This window comes from Gymnogyps californianus, chromosome 24 (genome assembly GCF_018139145.2).
Source record: "Gymnogyps californianus isolate 813 chromosome 24, ASM1813914v2, whole genome shotgun sequence".
NCBI classification, from domain to species: domain Eukaryota; kingdom Metazoa; phylum Chordata; class Aves; order Accipitriformes; family Cathartidae; genus Gymnogyps; species Gymnogyps californianus.
The window spans coordinates 1,425,336-1,446,801 of NC_059494.1; the positions used below are offsets into that span (position 1 = coordinate 1,425,336).

Genomic DNA, 21,466 nt, shown 5'->3' on the forward strand with positions numbered 1-21,466 from the left:
CGTGTGTGGTTGGGGGCACAGTCAGCCCCACAAGAGGCACCCCCAGCCACAGCCCCCCCACCCAGACAGCCCCATGTTTAGTCCCTCAATAAATCCACCCAGATGTGGCAGGCCCCTCTCTCTTACGAGCAACATTTAGCAGGAGACAGCCTCAGAGAGCCTGCAAAGTCAATTATAATTTTTTATTAAATATACATCCTCTCTTGGCACAAATCTTAAAATATATAAACATTATATAACAAAGTGTCTTCACTGCAATAAAATAGAACTCCAGATCCAAGAAAAGCAGTCAAAATTGACACACACACATACACGCACACATTGATGGTGAGGACACGTCTTGACAAAAGGCATTTAACAGTGTTTGTGCTAATATATGCATAGACCACACAGGCAGTGCTGGGAAACCCTGCATCACATGGCATTTAAGGGGGAGACGGGGGTAGCAGGAGGAATCAGCCCCCACAATTAAAAAAAAAAAAAAAAAAAAAAAAAAGGCTGTTTTGTAGGAAGGCCACCTCCTCCTCTGGCCCAGTCCAGGCAGGGAGGGTCCGTAACACACACCCTGGCTCTCTGCAGAGCCCAAGTACCCAGCCAGGCACTGGGGAAATGGCATGGGAAGCATCCCACCACATTTCCTCCCCCTCCTCCCCACCCAGAACGGGCACCAGACTCACTCGGGATTGCCACAGTGCTTCTGCTCAAAGTTTCCTTTCATGCGTCACCTGCTTTTGTGTTAAAGACACCAGAGTGTGAAGATGATAGTGCTGGAGTCCTTCTAGGTGGAAGGCGGTAAGAAGTTAACAGAAGTACCACTGTTTTTCCACAGAAGCTATGAAACTCCTTTTGGAGAGCTCCCACGGAGTACCAACGCTACACCACACTACCCACCCCATGGCTTTCAGTGACTTCATGCCTCAGGAGGCTGTGACTCCTCTCCTGATCCTTCCACCACGGTCCCGCCAACCACCAGCCGGCTCTTCGGCAGCTCTGCCTTCCTGGGGAACTGGCAGAGGTTTGCACGGGGCATGCAGGGCAAAGGGGTTTGCAAGAAGCCAGCTCAGGTCCAACCTCTCGCATATTCAAGTTCCCTAACTGACCCTCTGAGCCTCCCAGAAGGACAAGCTCTCCCCGAGCTACCTACCCAGCAAGCAGCCGCTTTCACAGACCAAGTGGGCATCACGTGGAGGTACCGAAAGAGGAAACAACAACAAGCAGCAGCATTTCACAGCTTGTGATGGAAAGGTGCTAGGAGAAGCGAAGGCGCTAGGCAGGACAAGTAGTTCAAGAACCTTTCAAAAAACCTTCTGCCCCGTCACCTAGTGCCTTTAACTTCTTGCCCCCCCCCACAAGCACCCCTGCCTGTGAGTGGGAAGCCTAGTTGGGCTGTTTGGGCATCTCTATCAAAGCTGCAATTTTGTCATTTTGGATGCATTTCATTGGACCTGATTTTCTCGAAGTGCTAGTGCGGGACTAAAGGTGCAGAAGCAGGGAGGGAGGGAGAGTAGACAAGGAAAAAAGCACAAATCAATGTTTGGCGGTAATGCCTTAAGGAACAATGAGAAACGTGACTTGAAAATAAAATCAAGGAATTTGAGAAGAATAAAATTAAAAATTGGGGAATTTGTGGTAGTAAAGAAGTTCTAAAGAAAAGAAGGACTAGAGAATATTCCTGTTAGACTTGTCTCCTTTCTCAGAGCTAAAGGCAATGGACCTTCTTGGCCAGCACACAGGCACCCTCCCTTTCTAAATCAGCATGCCCAAAACTCCTCGGGCACTTATTCCAGGCAGCAGAGAGATCTGGAACATGTCTCAATTCATGCAAGGATTAAGGGAAGGGAAGAGAACACTCTGTTTCTCCTTTTCTACATTCAAATCAGAGAAGGAAAAAAAAAAAAAAGCTATTTAAAACAACCCAAAGCAATAACACACAGTTACTCTGAACACTTTTCCCAAGAAACAAAAGCACCAAAACCATTACAGACTGAATTCAAAGATCTGTCTCTGAACAAACACTCAGCCTGCAAAACTTGGAAAAACGTGTGGCTAAAATTCCATTGAGTTAAAATCAGGTGCAGCTGCTAATTAAGGAACAACTTCTCTGAGCCCAATGCTTCCAAGTCTGGCTGTGCTTCAGGTCTTGTTTCTGAGAGTCCCCAGGCTCTAGATGAGCTGCCTGCAGCGCGTTTCGGCTGCAAGGTGGGTGATGCCAGGGTCAGCCAGCCAGAAGCTGCCTCCTCCACAGGCTTCCCGTTCATTTAATATACTAGCTGCACTCCTGACGTTGGGCAGAAGGTACCCTGTGCAGATCTGCCCTCCCGTTCAGTCCCAAACAAGAGGCTAGTCATCCAGTGTAAATCCTTTCTCAGTCAGGACCCAGGAGGAATTAAGCCACCTCTGTTGCCATAGGGGTTCAGTGATGCTCAACATCTCATAAGACAAGCTCTGCTGCGCTTGCCTCTGAGATGACCTACCGTACTGTGGAGCAAAGGAGCCCGCTCTAACTTGGATGCCACAGTTCAGCCTCCTCTCGTCTTCATATAGTACCCATCGGCTGTGCAGAAAGGACCGTGCTTTGAACTGGCAGCCTCCAAGCTGAGAGAGAACTTGGCATGGATTGTACACAGTCAGACACACATACATACGCACAGTGAACTCCTGACACACCTAGTTGCTGGTCTGTACCTCACTTTTGCGGTAGGATGCAACTGCCTTAGTATTTCCTCACTGGGCCAGACAAGATAAAGACAAGAGCAGAAATAATTGGCTTCTCCATTGGAGAAAAGAAATCAGAGCTCTTGCAAAGGACTAAACAAAATTTCATCCAAATGAAGAGAACAGCTGATCATCTTCCACTAGCAACGGGAGCAAAAAACACACAGAATTCATGGCTATCATCGCTAAAGACTCTTAAAACAACAACACCTAACATTTCTTTAATTACAAGGTAAATCAGTGACTGCAGTCAAGTTTCACAACGGAAATCGTCATTTGTGGGCTTGGAGGCAGAAACTACTAAGGTTAATACCCCGCCCATCCACAACCATTAAAGTATGATCGATCCCACGTGTTCTGGGAACAACACGCATGCTAATACTTCAGTAGGCTGGCTCTCTGCCATGTCCACAAAATGGAAGTGTAGGTGCTCAATTCCTAGGGAAATATTTGGCATTAGAAGCAAGTTATGCTCCGAAGAACAAGTGCAAAGACAAAAGAAAGGAGAAAGCTATTTCTACCAATTGTGCAATTACCTCCATTCCCATTAATAAAGCCATGACACAACGCTCAAACTACAACAGCTAAAATACATACACCAGAAGACGACAGCTTTTAAATTATGCCTTATTTTTCTTTTCTACATTATGGACTATGTCGGCTGGAAAGGGATTTTTAATCTTGACTTACGTAATCCGATTCTCAGAGAAGTCTAAAGTTTGCTCTGACATCTCTTGCACTCCAAATTTAATACAGGAATGGAACATAAAACAAAACCACCCCGGATCTCCATCTCCCTGAAAACCGATTTGAAATAGAAACACTGAAAAGTACTTTACCATTCATTTTCAAATTGCAACTGGAAATGATTGGCACTATATATAATTTCTGAAGGGTCAATACTGGCTGTGGTGCCCATTCTCCCAAGGACCCAGTTGGTCCAGAAGAACTCCAGGAATAAAAGCAAGTGGGCTTAGGTGTGGACTAATGAACAGAGGGGACACAACCTACACAGCAGGCACCAAAAGACAACAAAGTTGTTCAGAAGCAGGGCCAGCAGCTTGAGTCAACTACTAGGCTGCATTCACCAGACATGAACAGCCTTTCAGGATAGCTAAGTCTGCATCACATGTGCGTCTTTGAGATGTTTGTTCTCGCACCGTGCATAAAGCGGCAACAATAATACTGAAGGATAAAACTGCTTAGATTTTGAGTATCTAACGCTTCCTTTTCTAGTGCATCAACACTGCAGTCTGCCAAATCCCTCAGAAAACGCTGCCTTTAAGACCACGACAACAACGGAAGGGTTTGGGTAGCCCGAAAGCACTACTCCAGCTTGATTCAATCCAGTTTGTGAATCCAGGCACAGCCCCTACTCAACAACACTGACAACAAACGTGAGAATTTGATTTACAAAACCGCTCAGAACTTTCCTGCCCTGCTGTCTACACTCTTTGGTAATCTCAGAGGGACACTGCAAGCAAGGGATATTTTATGCAACTCAAGCAAGAAATGAGAAGAACATTTGAAAAAGGGCAGCATTTCCAGCCAGCGCTCACATTCAGCTTCCAGAACAAAAGAAGTGACCTGGACCTGTTAAACCCTGCCGTGTCCTGTTTTATGGAGACCGATGCTTACAGGTCAGGGGAATCTGGAATTCCCTACAGACTAACTGGAATATTGCACTTGGCAGACTGCCTCCAGCTAACACAAGTTCAGTAACTAAAAACTGCCTACCAGGAGCAGCAGTCACTTCCCAGACTCAGGGGTTCATTCCAACAGCACTGAGTCCTCTCTTTCATCATCCACCGCTTCATCTGCCCACAGAGACCAGGTGAGGAGCCAGCAGCAGCACATGTTTGTTTGAGAGGCTCCACTCCTGGTATCAAAGAGTAAAACAGAAGGGTGAGGCAGCTACTTTAGAGGACTCAGTTCTGCAGAATTGTAAGAAGAATTTTGCTTAGGAAAGAGTTAGTTTCGGGTGGAGCTTTCCAAATAACTCAGAGGCTCATTAAAAAGAAAAAAAAACCCAACAACAGAAAAAACAAACAAACAAGAAAGGTAGGTTCTCAGCTGCAGGAGAGCATGTACAAAGTGAGGGAACGCTAGCATTGCTCTTTCTACACGTGTTGTACTTTTCCCCAGCAAGGGCTGTGGGGATTAAGCTACTACCTTTCAACATTAGCGCTGTGCTGTAATTTACGGAGAAGGATCTGCGTCAGGTCAAAGGTTGTGAAGCTTATTCCCACTGCAATTGGACCTTTGACCCAGTTCATGCTGAGTCCTTTGTACAAGCCACGGATTAGTCCCTCTTCTCTTATAATCTCCTGCATGGTGAGAAGGATGGAACTGTACGTGTGTCCCATAACCCCCGCCGTCTGCATTCGTCGGCGAACCACATCCAGGGGGTAAGAAGCTGACTGGCCAATCAAGCCTGCACAGGCACCAAACAAAAGCCGCTCTGGAGGGGATGGCTGCAATTTCCCACTGTGATCTGGGAAAGAGAAAGTAGCAGAGTGTAGAAAGCTTCTTGTAATAAACACATGATTAAGGTCAAGTGGACTGAGAGCCAAAGAGAGTACTGAGTGCCAGAGCTCCTGAGATTTTGTTCCCAACTTGGTTGTTAGCTGACTTGGTATGTAACCAAGTCCTTCTGCACCCAGGACTGGCATCTTCTTGTTCATCTGCAACCCAGAGATACTGCTTTTCTGCAGCTTGCCTTCTTCATAGTATGGAACTGGAGAGAGGGAGGCACAAGGCATCCTCCACAAGCACAGAACTTTGCAATTGGCTTCAAGGCCAGGAAAAGGACTTGTATCACTGAATTCAAACATCTCAAGTTGGCCAAAAGCCTACACCATTTCATCTGAAAGCAAACCAAGTTGCTTTTACCTGCATGTAGTTTCTTCAGCGTCTCGTAGGTGAAGAAGCTAAGCCCAGCATACGGAATCACTCCAAGGATGGTTGGTGTAAATCCCCTATACAATGTCTTCAATCCTTCCTCTCGGGATATTCGGATGAAGACATGAACAATATTGCTGTACCTAGCAAGTGGACACAGGAAAACCAAATCTGTGCTGGTTAGTGACTGCACACACCAGTAATATTTCCAACAGGACTTTCTGAAGGATCAACAATTAATTAATTCTGCTCTGAGCTCATCAAACAGCTCAGAAGGGATTTCAGAAGCCTGTCTGCAAACGGAGAAGCCAGTCACCAGCTCTCCTATAGCCCTATCATAACAAGCTATCCTGTCTGTTAGATCTCTTCCGGAGGCGTTGTGCCAGCTGGCCTCCTAAAGAAACAACACACAGGTTTTACTAGTGAGGTCTTTCAGTATCGATCTCCTTCCAGCCCCTGGACTAACCAGGGCTCTGGTCATTTAATCAGTGCTCAGACCCCAGCAGTAAGAGGTTTATTACACCAAAGGCTCTGAGCAAGAAGTGACCCAGAAAATGGGAATAAAGTCATCTGACCTTAACAGAAAGTTCTGCATTTGTTCGTGGTGCTTGTACTTGCTTTCGTTAGGCACTTACATCTCCTTCGGCGTGACAGCCATTCGAGCACGGACCATATCCAAGGGGTAGGTTAACATGGCAGCCGTTGTGCCTGCCAGAGAGCCAGCAATGAATCGAGGAAAGGGTGTCAGCGCTCTAAAGTAAGGTGAGAGAAGAGACCAAACAGATCACCTGGAGATGGAAATACTACGTGGCTTTTGAGCATGGCTCTACTCTATCTGCTACTGAATCCCTTCCCTGCCTGTGTACTGAAGAGAGTTGGGTGGGTGGGGGTTGCAGCAGCTGTGGTTTGCCACAGCCATTCAAGATGGAAGCTTAGAGAAAATCTCTGTTGAGGACAGCAAGCCTGACTTGGGGTGTCTCAGACACTACATGCCCAAGAGCAAGAGGCTCAGGCCACACACACGGCTCAGATAACAGCGCAAGGCTGGATCTTGTTGCTTCTCCTGCAAATAAAAGCTCTTTGTTTTGCCTGCCCACTCTCAGCACAGGGAAGTGCTAACTCAATGTCTAGGCCACTTCTTGCTCACGCCTCTAGAAGCCAGGGTCGTCTTCTCACAGAGATCTCCCCTGTGCAAGACTAGAAGCCCAGCCCTTTGCTTAACCCCCTCACACACCCTGTCCTGCGAAGCCATCACGAGAGGGGCTGGCACAACTCTGTACCAACAGAGCTTTCAACTCAGCAGGCCTGCACAAAGCAGAGAAACGTGCTCCCTCCCTGCAATCTACAGTCCCACAAACTGCTCCATCCTCCTCTGCAAGGATCAAAGCCACGCTGCCTCTTACTTTCCCTGGAAGCCGTAGTAACTCCCCAGGAGCTGCTTGTACTCTTCGTGTGCACAGAACTGAATGGCAGCGTAAGGGATCACACGGACCATGGTGGCTGAGTTCCCCCGCCAGAGACTCCAGAAGCCTTCATTGAGGTAGGTGCGATAAATCAGCCTGTAGGCTTCCTGCAGGCAACGGATCAAAGGTCAGACAGGGAGATCATGATAAGAAGGAGTCCAAACAATAGAGGGGGAAAAGGTGACCCTATAGCTTAACCTCTCCAAATCCTCCTTCCCACCCCAACCACAGTAAGCTGGTATCAGCTGTTTACACTCGCAACCCTGACTCCAGAATAAGACGACTAAAATGTCTTCTCTGGGGAGACTGCATCAGATACGTTAAAGCAAAAAAGAACGAGAGTCAGGAAGACAGAGATTTAGATTCAAGACATCTTCATTTTCCCTCCGAAGGCAAGGCACAGAGCTGGACTGCTGTTTGCACAAACCATTCCTCAACTCAAATTAATCTTCTTAGTATAAGACAGAAACATCTGGATTATACATATTAGCACAGCACACATGGAACAGCCGTAATGCACATGCAACAAAACATTCAGCAAGCCATGACAGCGATCAGCTCCCAAATTCAAATTTCCTATATACTCTGAAACAACTCCAATGGTAGCTGGGGCACAGAAAGCAACCACTAGAGGAGAAGGCCTAACAAAACAAAGCCCTGAGCGATGCCACAACATTTACTGTCATGTCACAGCTAGAACCTGGAGTATGAATGAGGACTGAGGCTCCTCTGTGCTAGACACTGGACAAAACCATGAACATGAAAGAGCACTGTCCTAAGGAGTATTATAAACAATACTGTTTCCAGTCTTTCCCTCTATGCTCTTTCACTATGAGTGCTGCTAATAAAACCCAAGCAAGAAAGTTAAATAAATACAAACAAAAGATGCTGTTAGGGGTATTACTACCATTAATCAAACACTTCAGGTCAACAGGAGACAGACACATCACCTCACCTTGGCAGAAAATCTTTTTGAAGACACTAAAAAGAAAAAATGAGCATTAGGTCTTGCAATACATTTAGATGGATCAAATAAACCATACAGGCATTTTATCTAAGGGATAAAAATAGACACAAAAGAATTAATGCAAGAGAAAATAGAGATTCTTTATAATAAACAAAGACTTTCCACAGGTAAGTGCTCCTAAACTCTCTTTAGCACACAAGTTCATTTTTCCACCTACTGTTATGAAAACGCTCAGTTTCTGTCACACTTCTTACTTTAAAGCACTAAAAATAAATGAATAAATAAAAAATTAAAAAAAAAAAAAACAAACAAACCCAAACTGCACCAACCACTTATTTTAGTAGAGCATTTCCATGCACAGGTTGCGGCCTTATGCCAGAATCCAGCAAAGAACGGGTCTGTTTAGTGAGGCTCCACGCAAGAATGGTTTCATCCTAGCAAAACTCAAATGAACACTCAGTTTCTTTTCTTGCATCCATTCAAACTGACAGCATCTCTTTAACTATGTAATACTCAAGGCATTTGGAAGCAAGATTTATTTGGCATACAGCAGCTCTGTTTTGTAACATTCCTACAGCAGGAAGGAAACCCAGGCTAAAACCCAAACGGCAACGCTAATGAAACATGGTTCCAATTAAGTGTCTATTGCAGTTTCTTTCAAACTCCTTTGAGACTTGTAAGCTCTCAAGTGTATCAAACAATCACATGCAAATACATTTTCACCACGCTGCTCCTTTATGCAATTCAACACTTTTTTTTTTTTTTTTAAAGAAATAAAAACACCTCAAGAACCAATTGCAGCCGGCTCTGCAATGAAAAAGAGCTCTCTTCCCTCTCCCACAGGAAAATTCTTCAGTCTCTAGTTCAAGGGACAACCTTCCTACACTCCCATGACCCAAAGATGCTTTCCCTCTTCACAGACAGCGAAGAGGCCCCAGACTAAAAACCTTTAGGAGAGTAAGAGTCTAAGAAATCCATTAGATACTAAGAAATTGGTCAGAATGGGCACATTTTAATCATATCCTTTGCAGCGAGTTTAGTGGGCCAAACCAAACAGGTCTTTTTATAAATGTAGGCCTGTACAAATTAAAGGTGATTTATACAGACAGCTGTTGACTCACCCCAGTTCTGCAGTTTCCATCTCACCTCTGATCCTGACATTTCCAACCTTAGATGAACTGCAGTGTTTGTTGTGGTGAGAAAGCACAGCGCGTACTCATTGCTGCACAAGCATCTGGTCACAGATGCAATCCCAGCCTGCAGCCAGCCCAGGCTTTAGCTTCCTACAGCTTGAACTCCCTGATCTATACCCCTGCTATTCCAGACCTCAGCCCCTGCTATGTTGCGAATGAATATCATGTCAAATGAAAGTCAATTCAAAATTAAATCTCATCCAGGGATTAGATTAAACCTACCCAATTCATTTAATCTGGGATGTCAACCAGATTTAAAATTCTTGGCCTCGCCAAATGTCTACTGTATTAACTGTCTGCACTCTTTGGGACAATTAGTGTAGCTGACAGTTCCTGCACTGACACGGGAGCTGAACAGAGCCTATGATGGGGCTGAATCCCAAATCCCGCTAAACGCGCGAGAATTTTCTATTCATTTCATTTTCAGTTACACACTTTACGAGTTCCAAAAAGGGCTTTGTAATACAAAGCTAGGTACGCCAGCTTCAATGCCTCTTGCAGTACTTTTCATCATTAACTTCAACTCTAACCAAAACAATTCAGCTGCAATACAATGCAACTCTTAGTAGAAAAGACTGCATGCATTTGAGCAGGCACAGCCTGGTATCCAGCCTTCAGCAAGAAACTCAGACAGCTCAATTACTTCCCTCCAGTGTCACCACATCTCCTTAGATTGCTCCTTTCCCCTCCCCACCTTATTTCTCCAAACTGAACAGAGTGTTACCAATCATCCCCTCAAACGCTGCCTTTACAGCGTCTATTTACCCTGCACTCCAAAACTCTCCCTTATGTCACAGAATACACGTGGCCAGCCAACGTTCATGAGCCACAGGCATCCGTCTCTAACCAGCAATGTGTGCATCTGCGTTGCACTGAAATAGCAAAACTCTTGCTGACTACCATGAGACTTGGATCCAATAGTACGGGCCAGATGCACAGCTGATTGACACCTGCAATAATCCTACCAAGAATCAAACAATAGGTTTTTAGACTCAATTCATTGTGGTAACGTCACTATTCTGTCTGCATCCTGCCAGGTCTCTGCAGACTGAAGGAGGACAAAGCACTGGAGAACAGGCTGGCTGAGCACATCAGAGAAGCTGTTTTGGATTCTGCTAACAATGAAGTAAGAGCATTTTGCAAAAGCCAACGGGACTCACCTTGAAACATGATTTTTGTCCTATCCAGTGGAGCTACTGCAGTTTTAGCAACAGCACCAGCCAATGCACCAGACATCAGGGAGTTGAGTACTTTCTTTTTCTCCTGGTTATCCTGGAAAAAAGCATTGTTCAGTATGACACAGTCAATCCTAAGCAAAAGTTGTAATATTTTATCTTTGCTGCAGCTTTTACTCCCTCTCAAGGACTTGGGTCAAAATTCTCTTCAAAATGTCAAGCACAGTAAATTCCAGGTCAGATCACGAAGCACAAAGATTAGACTTGTCTGCCAAGATGCAAAGTTCCAAGGTCTGCCATCTCTTACATGTACTGTTTTCTCCCCATTCAGATTTCTAAAAGCTAAGCCACTACCTCCTCATGATTTAGGCATGTAGAGAAGGTAAGTTTCTTTCTTGCCCTTCTGGTAACACACAACCTACTTCCACATTGTTCCCAAGATCCTAAGAATAAAACAAGACAGGTTTCCTACTATGACAAACAGAATGGAAGTGGTTTTGTTATTGACATTCCTGCCACAGCTCATATTTATAAAGCAGCTATCTTCTCATAACACATGGGCAGAAAGCAAGTAAATGACTTGAAATCTAACACCGTGAAGGTTATGGCCTGAAAGACAAGTCAAGACAAGGCTTAAGAATGTTAACTTTTGATATGCTTTGTGTTTTCATGGAGAAGAGGAGTTAACATTTTTCTTTTTTCAGAATGTTTCACAGCTAAAAAGTTAATGTTTATTACCGAAATACATGGTTCAGTTCAATTTTCCGTTCTAATCTCTGCCTGTCTGATGTAAACGCAAGGGTAGCCATGCAAGGCAGCACTGTGTGAACTTCAGCCTGAGTTTTGGTCTAAATCAGACCAAGGTTCAGCATCACCTCCTCTTCCAGTGTTTCTAACAAAAGTCTAGCAACAGCAGCAAGAGCAGGGACACCAAGACTTATGGCTCTCTTCCCAGCACTGCCACTAAAGACATAACAAGACATAACCTTGAACAAGGAATGCAGCCCTGCCTGCCCGTCAGCTGTGAGCGATGCCCAGCCTCTTCCCAGAGGGCTGGAACTGCTTGGCCATCCTCAGAGAAAGCAGAAGTTACGTGTTATGTGGCTTGCACACGCACTACAGCCCTTTCAGGACTCGGCAGCTCAATTCCCCTTGAGATGCTTCCTTCGGAGACTAGCCACGCAGCTCTTCTCTCAAACCCACTGCATATACCCAACAGTCTCCTGCTCTTACCTCTGATGGGAGATGGGTTGATGTAACTGGCTCCACATCCTGCCGTTTGAAATCCACTTGACCTTCTCTCACACCATTACCCATACCAGTTGCACTTACAAGTGGGCAGAAGAGCTACGGCTCCTAAATTGAACACAAGAACAAAGCAAGAGTTAGTGTCAAAAGTAGGAAATACGCAGGTAATAAAAAGCTGGTACAGGAAGGAGGAGTGACCTACTCCCAGGGCCATTTTCAGTAGGAAAACCCCTCTCCCAAGCTCCCAGATGAAGAGCATTTCCAGGATCCTAGCGCCATTTCCTTCCTTTAAGGTGCAAGTGTATCGGGGAGGGGTACTTTGGTGCTATGTAAAAACTGTGTCAATCATAGTCACTCTTTTCAGCCCACAAGGAACTCGGCTGCAAGTTACAACATCAAAATATCCATAGGTTCTAGAGAGAACAATCAGATCCTGCTCTGCCCTCTTCCATCGCTTACAGTGAGGATTTTGGTTGCTACTCAGTCTGATTGCTGAGCATCTAGATATTGGAGAAGGCATATAGAAATTTAAAACCTAGCCCTGGAAAATGGAAAAAATAGTCACAGCAGTAAGTCCCAAAAGCCTGCCATAAGCAATTGGAGGTTATTTTAGGAAACAGATAGATCCAATGCCTCACACGTGCCATAAAGGCTATTTTGATGATGCCAGCGATTTGACTGAAAGCAGCACATCAGTGATTTCAGAACTCCCTTTCTTCACAGTTGCAATGCACATGTGCTTGTAGCTAGTGAATCAGTGCAGTTTGCACAGGTGTTTCTTGCTGTGATACATGCTCTCACTTGCCTCATGAAATGCAAGGTCAGTCTAACCTTAGCTGCAGAGTATAAATGCAGAGAAAATGCTTTAAATAGAAGCTATCACTTTAGCATCTAACTTTCTAGTATTTCTGCTTTTTATGATGCAACTTTTTCATCCTTAAATACGCAGAAATGAAAGAGTTAAAGTTTGAAAAACTTGAGTTAGCACAGAAAGGTGGCCTCTCCGAGTTCTGAATCTATTCACAAATGGGGTGTGTAACTACAAAGATCAGTTTTCTAAGCAACAAGCCTGCTCAAATAGCCACATTTCCATCCTGTTAGCTTCCTTTCAAGGAATGTGGTATTAGGAAATCTGGGTTCCTGAATTGCTCCCCAGTTCTGCCACAGCCTTCTCACATATCCTCCAGCAAGTTACTTCACCTCTGCCCATCTCTGATGCCTAGGAAACCTCAGGCAGAACGGCTTGCTTACTTGGAAAGACCGTCTTAAGACTATTTTTTTTTTTCCCCGTTTTAACAATCTCTAGATATTATATGCTTGTCAGCACCTTTCATACTTGCTGACCTATTTTTTTTCCCCACATTGCTCTCATAAATTAGTGCCAGACTTCACTTTCAAAACCCCTTGGTTGCAGCAGAGATATTAACGCAAAGCCAGAGACAGATCAGCCTTGTCTGTATTCGTGCATGACCAATTTGTGATGATGAAGCTATGCATGACCCGTGCACTCAGTCCAAAGGAGGACAAACACACCTGGGTATCTTTAATGCCAGACATCACTTGCTAGAGCTTTGGGAAGACACGTATCAATGTGTTTACAACTCCTGAGGGTGCTTTCAAAAAGAGGAGATCGCAGGATGTTGCTCAGAGAGTAATAACTCAAAATTTTAATGAAAGAGAACATCTGACAGGCCAAAGCATGGCCTAAACAGCATCAATGTTTGCACTTGAAAAGTTCTATCACGGAAGCTTGGTCACATTAGACCATGTGAACAAAAACTCCCTTAAGGATCAAGACCAAAGATGATTCATAACACTACAGAGCAGAGCACTTCATTAAATTATTTTGAAGAACACAGACTGTTGATTATTTCTAATTACTGTCTGCAGTTACTTCCTTTCCTTCTTATCTCACGTACCTGGAAAATGTATTGTAAAACAATGCCTTTCAGCAAAAGCATGAAAGAAATCGCAGGTAGAGATATTATCCCTAGCTGTCTCAAATAAAGAAATGTAGGTCACAATATCAGATTTATCTCTACCAAAAATAAACCCACAAAAATAGAAATCATGCTAAAGAGCTTAGGAATGCAATATGCAACTTTATTTTAAACCATGATTTTGAAAAATGATTGAGAAAGAGATGACTAAAAGGAAATTTTAAAAACTAAACTGATGTTATTAAGCCTGGACTTATTTTAGAAGATGCACATGCATAAAGATGATATCCATTTACTCAACAATATTCTCTTTGATCCTATTCAGACATGTTCTTTTTTTTATTTTTAGTGCCCAATGCCCTGATCTTACAAACACCTGTCTATATGCTCAATTTTACACATTAAAACTGCCCACATGCTCTACATAAACATAGGCTCTAAACTTTCAGAGACTTAAATGTAAAAATAGCATTTATTATTTTTATTCACATTTGCTCGCTGCAAAGCAATGCAGCTCTGTTTTATTTTGGAGTTGGGCTGGATTCTGATGTCGGTGAGTTATTAAATGAATTCTGGCTGTTATGACCAATAATGCACATTGGAGCCACAGAGAATAAAGCTTTGCTTTAAAGTTTCAGTGTGAATTTGTAGTGCCTGGCCATTAGAAGTCAGCCATTATTTTGCATATCTGACTTGCTCATTAAGTAATCCACTGAAACCCAACATGGAGCAGCAGGATATTTGTTAAATCCTTGTATTTTGTATAGCTCCATACACAGTCATTACTTATGTTTACAAAGCCCCAGGAAACAAGAAAAAAAAAAACAGCTGTGGATTAGATTTATTTTTTTATAACACACTTCTGTGTTATTTATATTGTAGTTACACGAGTCCTTGTCACACATCTGGATCCAGACTCCTCAGTACTACATGCTGTAGAGCAAACCATTCCCCTAAGAGAATATATAATCAGAAAGCAAAATTGCTGGCGAAGGCGAGTTCAAAAGTTAGAGGTTGAATGAGTAACATATGCTGTGCTTTTACAACAAAATTCATGATAGTTTATTGAAAGTACAAAGCACTTACTCCGGCATCCAGTTTCAACTCCATTAGAAAACACTGCCTGTAACTTAGCCGTGCTAAATCACAGTCACAGATTAAAGATTATCTACCAACTTGCGAAACAGGGAAGCTCAGGCCCTTCGTTTCTGGCAGTGGCATCTTAGACAAACCGATGAATTTAGCTGCAACGCTCTGTTTTGTGACGGTCCTTTGAGCCCTGGGACTCTTTCTAGGTATCCTGCCCGTGTTCTAGCAATTGCAGAAACATCCGTGCGCTAAAACAAGTTTCCTTCCCTGCATACCAGGAGATGCACAGAATATGCTCTGCACATTAAAAACTAGAGCATTGTTAGTCTTTCCTTTCCATTCTCCCAGCTCTCTCTAGCAGCGCTTAATGAATACCTGAGCAAGTTCAATCAAGCTGTCAAATTGACTCTCTGACAAGTTAGACATTCTGCTTTTCTTGGTGGTGATTTTGATTAAAAGGACAGGCGAGACAGAATCAAGTTATTCAGATGATAAAAGCAACCTACTAGGAAGAATGTCTTACAGGCAGGTGCCAGTTCATTGCCCAAAGGGGAGTGGGGGTTCAGAGAAAAAACAGCTCTAGCTGTCCAAGCCACTTGTGAATCCAATCATGATGCTATATTTCAGCTATTTCATTTGAACATATTTTAAATTACACAGCCATAAGATAATTAGTTCCTCAGCAGAAGAGCCAATGAGTTTCAGAGACCAGCATCACAACTAAGAAATAAGCACAAGTTCTCCAGTTAGGGTGTGTACAATTAAAATCACATTGCTGAAGTAAAGGCTTGCAGATTATTATACATTTCTGTATTTCAAAATTAAAGCTTATTTAAAAGTTTGACTTCACATTACAGCACAACCTGCCTGAAATCCCTCCTTCATGTATTTTATCAGCTACGCACATGCTTTCCCACAGCAGATCAACACCACCAACTTCTCGGAGCAGCAGGAAGGAGGAGATCTGGGTTTTGCACAAAACTCGGGGCTGATGGAGGCTGAAATCACACTGCCCATCCTCTCCAGGCTTCACTAACATCCTAACCACTCCCATTCTGCCAACACCCGGGCAGACCCGAAACTACCTGTTAATAGAAAAATACCTTAACTACAAAAGCAGACCTAGTCATTACAGTTTGCACATTACTACACAGTCAGAAAACAGGAGAAGCCCGGGCATCCAGCCCAGAGACTGGCTTGCAATGTGTCATTACCAAAAAACATGTTTGTCTGATATTCTCCACTGGAATTTAGACCCGTCACGAAACACTAAGATTTCTGAAAGAATATCATCTATCCAGCAAGAACAGCAGATAGACTGCAAAGCAAACAGCACCATCAGCTATCTGAATCCAATGGCAGCTATTTGCTAAGAAATGTTTGCTTTTTCCTTGGACAACTCCAGTAGTAATTATGAAAGTAGTTTAGAGCCCTGGACATGGGAGTGCCCTGACAGACAGGTAATGGCAAAACCACATAGTTTCAGCAGGCAAGAGCTGCTATGACTTGATGCCCACAAAATGCACTGTATTCATAAGATAGGCAGAAGAAACTTAGTCCTGCTATCTACTTCTCTCTAATCATTACCAAAAACGAGGAGACAAAACAAGGCGCATACAGAAACTTAGAAGACTTTTTTGTTCAATAATTGGGAGTTGCGTACAGCACCTACCATACTTCCAGCTCACAGACATTACTGTTACACAGACTTGGATGAAGTCACAGTTCACCTCTGGGGCAGAATTTCAGTTTCATTCAGGTAAAGTCACTTGTATAACTCCATTCAGATATGCTAGCTTCCCTCATTACTCAACAGCTATCCAGTTCCTAATTCTTCTTTTTTTTTTTTTATTATGTCCTTAACATCACTAATGAAAGCATCTAATTAAATTAGGAAAAAAGAAAACCGAGAGAGTTCCTGCAGAAATTTTCACACATTTTCCCAGGCGGGCTGAAGTTAAACAGTACCCAGGGAAGTTGCTCAATTAGGTTTCCTTCAATTGTTATTGTTAAACTGAGCAATTGAGCCTGACAGAGAAAGAGATGTGGTAAGAGCTGAGATTACTGCAGCCTTAAATTCACCCTTGGAGCAAAAGCACCACAGAAAATCACAGAAAAAAGGGCTGAAACACTCCGAACAGGGGGATGAACTATAACTAGACAGCCCTTTGAGGTTCAGCTTTGCCTTCCAGTTTGATTAAGCCATTAAAAATCAAAACCAGATATGCCCTGCAGACTCAACTCTCTTCAGTCACATTCATCTTTCAGTTGCATACAAATCTGAGCCCAAAACATTAGCTATGAATAGTCCGTTGCACTTCTTCCTTTAAAGGTCCGTACAGAAACTGTTAGCATGATTTTAAAGAATCATTGACTAAAAGACTCACTAAATTACAGTATCTGGAAGATTTTAAATTTTTTACATGCTTTCTTAGCTCCAAAGTACAAAATAAATGCTCCTCCTGCCTCCCTCAGCCAGATATAACTCAAGTCTGCCAATAAAACCGAGGATAAAGATACAAATTCTTTCCATGGTTTTAGATTATCTGACTTGAATTAAGCCAGTTGCTGAACACTGAGAAATGGCTAAATCTAAACCTCTGCTAGCAAAGCCAGCTGTATTATTCAGAGGAGTCCAAGAGACTCGCATTTTGAACTAAGCTTGGAAGGAAGGCATGAGCCACAGAACACAGAAACTCTTGGCAAGAAAAAAACAGTGCTTCATTCTTCAGTTGCTAAAAGACGACTGTTGCTGGAACACCTCAACTATGCTTTCCACAGCCAAAAACTGAAGACCAGTTCTTATCTGCAAGACAGATAACAGCTTTATCTGAGGGAGAACGGAGCACTTAAACAAGGAGACTGAATCACAGGGGCCCTCTGCTGAACCCACTCCATTTGTCAGACAGCAATCACCTTCCTTCAGGAACAGAAGGCAGAAAAACAACCAACCAACCAACCACACACAAAAAACCCCAAGCATCCTCCCAGCTTGAATACTCCTCTCAAAAATTATTTCTCAAAGGTAATGTCATAAAGAAATGACAGTAAAATATTAGATATGACCTCTTGGTCAGCAGGCCCCCATGCAAATACAAGCTTTCCCATCAGTGGATCCTAAATATGCTCACCTGAATGTCACCACAGGCACACACAAGGTCCCAAAGTGACAGATCCCAGCACAGACGAAATGTTTGAATTCAAACTGAGATTATTTGGAATACAAGCAACCCCCAGTCAATACATGAGCAATCTTTGCCAGGAACTATTTCAACACAATAATGGATAATTACAATCTGTGCTCCAAAATCCCAGCAGTTTAAATTGCCTATGAAAAAAAGGAAAATAAAGAACTAAAATCTTCCATCATTAAGCAGAACGACCCACAAGCATGCCAAGCAGGTGTCATTTCCTAACAGCAATGCTTTCCACATTGACTGTACGGAGTCATGCTAGACCGCGAGTTACCCACCCCACTGTCTGTTGTTCTCACTCTAAATCGTACAAAAACTAATGTAAAAGTTAAGCATCAACTCTGCTTAGCCAAAGCATTGCAGATTTCAATCGAGTTTGATTATGTTATGGTAACTCAGGCCTAGCAGCACATGACACAGACACACCTTTATCATTAACTGCACAACAGCAAGGAGTAGCGGATTTAAAGTGCAACTAGAGAGCAAAGAACTCCTCCAACACTCATTTATTTTGTGACCTGGAGTAAGCTGTTTGCATTTCAGTTCACCTTTCCATACAACACAAAACACAATGTCCCTTTGTAAGACAGCTACCAGGAATACTTATATACCACCTGGAAAACGGAGAACAGCACTGCAGTGTGGAGTATTGGTACCAGTTTCACATAAGGAAGGTACAAACCTGAATGCATCTTCCCACAATTAGCAGCAGAGTTACTAGAAGAAAATTATTCCTGGTTCCTGAGCTTTTTTCTAACAGCAAACTTGTCTGACCTGTATCAAGCCCATCTGCTTCACCAGGTAACCACACACTCCGTGTTGGTGCTCACCTTACATTTTATGTAACCTCTTGAAGCAAAGTTTAACATACCAGATATGCCTGAAACATGCACTCACAGTGGGGACTGCCTAAGTCAGTGTACTAGCTACAGCTGCAGGTCAAGCAAAAAGAAATTATTGCAGCTCCTGACTCATACTGCTGTGCTATTGTCCTGGTTTCAGCTGGGATAGAGTTAATTTTCTTCCTAGTAGCTGGTATAGTGTTATGTTTTGGATTTAGTATGAGAATAATGTTGATAACACACTGATGTTTTTAGTTGTTGCTAAGTAGTGTTTATACTGAGTCAAGGATTTTTCAGCTTCTCATGCCCAGTGAGCAAGAAGGCTGGAGGGGCGCAAGAAGCTGGGAGGGGACACCGCCAGGACAGCTGACCCAAACTGGCCAAGGGTCATACCATATGATGTCATGCCCAGTACATAAACTGGGGAGAGCTGGCCAGCAGGGGCGGATCGCTGCTCTGGAACTGACTGGGCATCGGTTGGCAAGCGGTGAGCAATTGCGTTGTGCATCACTTGTTTTGTATGTTCTAATTCTTTTAGTAGTATTATCATTATTTTCTTCCTTTCTGGCCTATTAAACTGTCTTTATCTCAACCCACGAGGTTTAGCTGTGGTTTTTTTTTATTCTCTCCCCCATCCCACTGGGTGGGGGGAGTGAGCAAGCGGCTGGGTGGTGCTTAGTTGCCAGCTGGGGTTAAACCACCACAGCTATCAAGAGCTAAAATTCCCCCTAAAATTCCCCTGCCTGAAGCAATCATTGGGGCCAGAGAGCTCCTGCTGAAATCCAACACCAAGGACAGTCCCAGTCCCAGTCCCAGTCCCCCCCTCCACAGCAGCTCTCCTCAAGACCAACATTCAGAGGTCCTAAACAATGATTTTGACTTGCTGGGGGAAAGAAAAATAAGTGTTGAGTATCCACCGCTCTAGCGGGATGTAGAGATACTCAGAGTTACCTAGAATCCAGCCCTGGTGTTTCAGACACCCAATCACACGATTATTTTTAAATACATTCACCCACAGGTTGTTGGAATGATTATACCAACCCTCTGGTACCCTTATTACACAGTCTCTTTTCCCTCAGCCATTTTCCAACACCCACAGACATCTCTTCTGTTCCTTTACACACACACCCTTCTCCCAAACGAGAGAGCCATTTAAAAACCAGAATGTTTTCAAAACACTCTAAATTCATCAAACCACAGAAAAACATTGGAGGAGCACACAACCTCCAGAAAAAGCTTTGCAGTTAATGTGACCATGAAGCATAAGAACCCAACACCAAAAAGAGCCAAGTGACAGCAGACTCCAAACCCACTCTACGCAGTTTGCTAAATTAACAGCCAACAGGAAAAACACAGTCAACAAATGCAAACACATCTTCAACTCCTCCAAACTTCAGGGGAGTGTAGGTTTAAAGTCAACAAAGCAACTGCAGCACCAACTGCTACGCCTGCGGTACAGCGAGTTACACGTTTGCATGCAGCAGAGAAGGTGGAACAGTGTTTATTAACCCTGCACAATCATTTCCAGCATTTTCCATGTGTCTTTTTACGTTACAATTTAAACCCAATCCAAGACGCTTCTTCCATTTCCATATCTGAAGGCAAAGCAGGGCAGTCACCCCTGCTCTGCAACTTTTTGCTTACAATGAAGTAGGATAGAAGCACAAGACGTCGAGAGATCTGCATTTAATGTCTCCCCTGCCCTCTGGCATCCACCCCTCAGCAGAGAAACACAAGCTTGCCTTATTCTCAGGTTCACATCAACTTAAAAAACAAAACAAAGATCAGATCTCGCATCTAAGCGCACATCTGGAGATGCACGCTCATCCGAGCCCAGCTTTGATCAAAAGACTTTGAAGGGAAGAGGAGCCTGACACGCTTGACACAGACGCGCCGCCTCACACCTGAGAAGCGGGACTGCCTGGCAAGGCAGTAGGCAGGCAGGCAAGGCAGGAGACAGGCAGGGGGGCCAGAAACAGGCAAGAGGAGCAGCGGGACAGGCTGGCAAGGTGGCAGGGCAGGCAGGTGGCCAGGCAGGTGGCCAGGCAAGGTGGCCAAGCGGGGCAAGCAGGCAGTGGCCGGGAAGGCAGGCAGGGTGGGCAGCCTGCAGGCAACCGGGCAGCGCGACCCGGGGGCGGGCTGGGCCTCCGGCACGGTGCCGCAGCTCGGCGGTGACCACGGCAAAGGCCAGCGCCGCTCTCCTGCAGCACGGGCCGGCTCCCGGCGCGGCTCCAGCCGCTCCCCCGAACTCCCGGGTAGAAGAGGGGGGCGGCGAAGCCCGGCCGGAGGAGCCAGAGCCCCGCCGCCCCTGGCCGGACCGCCGGGACAGCACGGAGGGAGACGGGGGGGCGAAGCGGCGGTGACCCCGCGGGAGGCCGCGGCAATGTCACCCGGCCCCGCGACACGGCCCGGGGCTGCCTGGCCCTCAGGCGCGAGGCCGCGGCGATGGGCGCCCAGGGCCGTGTCAGCGCCCGCCGCGGGGCGGAGGGGCCCGGGGCCGGCCCGCACTCACCGGCTCGGCTCCGCTCCGCGCTCGGCGCCGCCTCAGCCGCTGTCTCCCCGCGGCCGCCAGGCCTCCCCCTCCCCCGCCTGCGCCCGCGTGAGGCGGGGCCCGCCCTGACGGGCGGCCAATCGCCGCGGTAGGGGCAGTACCGTGCGAGGGGAGTGGCTGCGCGGCCGCTGACAGGCGGTTGCGGCAACCAACCGGTGCCGGGAAGGGGCGGGCTGCGCGGCCCCTCG

The 21,466-nt window shown here is 44.9% G+C and overlaps 1 protein-coding gene across 2 annotated transcripts; it reads right to left on the reverse strand.

The window, feature by feature from the left end:
* Nucleotides 1-651: 651 nt before the first annotated feature.
* SLC25A42 (solute carrier family 25 member 42) lies at nucleotides 652-21,263 on the reverse strand. 2 transcript variants are annotated; one of them, XM_050910638.1, is made up of 8 exons: nucleotides 21,240-21,263; nucleotides 11,648-11,770; nucleotides 10,400-10,511; nucleotides 8,035-8,060; nucleotides 7,020-7,186; nucleotides 6,252-6,368; nucleotides 5,608-5,759; nucleotides 652-5,209 (listed from the first exon to the last, which is right to left on the reverse strand). In XM_050910638.1, the coding sequence occupies exons 2-8, from the start codon at nucleotides 11,729-11,731 to the stop codon at nucleotides 4,884-4,886; spliced, it is 984 nt and encodes a 327-aa protein (XP_050766595.1). In that variant the 5' UTR covers nucleotides 11,732-11,770; nucleotides 21,240-21,263; the 3' UTR covers nucleotides 652-4,883. The 2 variants fall into 2 exon arrangements, with proteins under 2 accessions (XP_050766595.1, XP_050766596.1); XM_050910639.1 differs by lacking the exon at nucleotides 6,252-6,368.
* Nucleotides 21,264-21,466: the final 203 nt, after the last annotated feature.

What these genes read in the sequence shown, in the direction of transcription:
- SLC25A42 (XM_050910638.1), bottom strand. Translation starts at nt 11,731, where the DNA reads ATGGGTAATGGTGTGAGAGAAGGTCAAGTGGATTTCAAACGGCAGGAT. An exon ending in CAACCCATCTCCCATCAGAG is followed by an intron (nt 10,512 to 11,647) that starts GTAAGAGCAGGA and finishes GCTTTTTTCCAG; the next exon opens with GATAACCAGGAGAAAAAGAA. An exon ending in GCTGAAGAAACTACATGCAG is followed by an intron (nt 5,210 to 5,607) that starts GTAAAAGCAACT and finishes TCTCTTTCCCAG; the next exon opens with ATCACAGTGGGAAATTGCAG.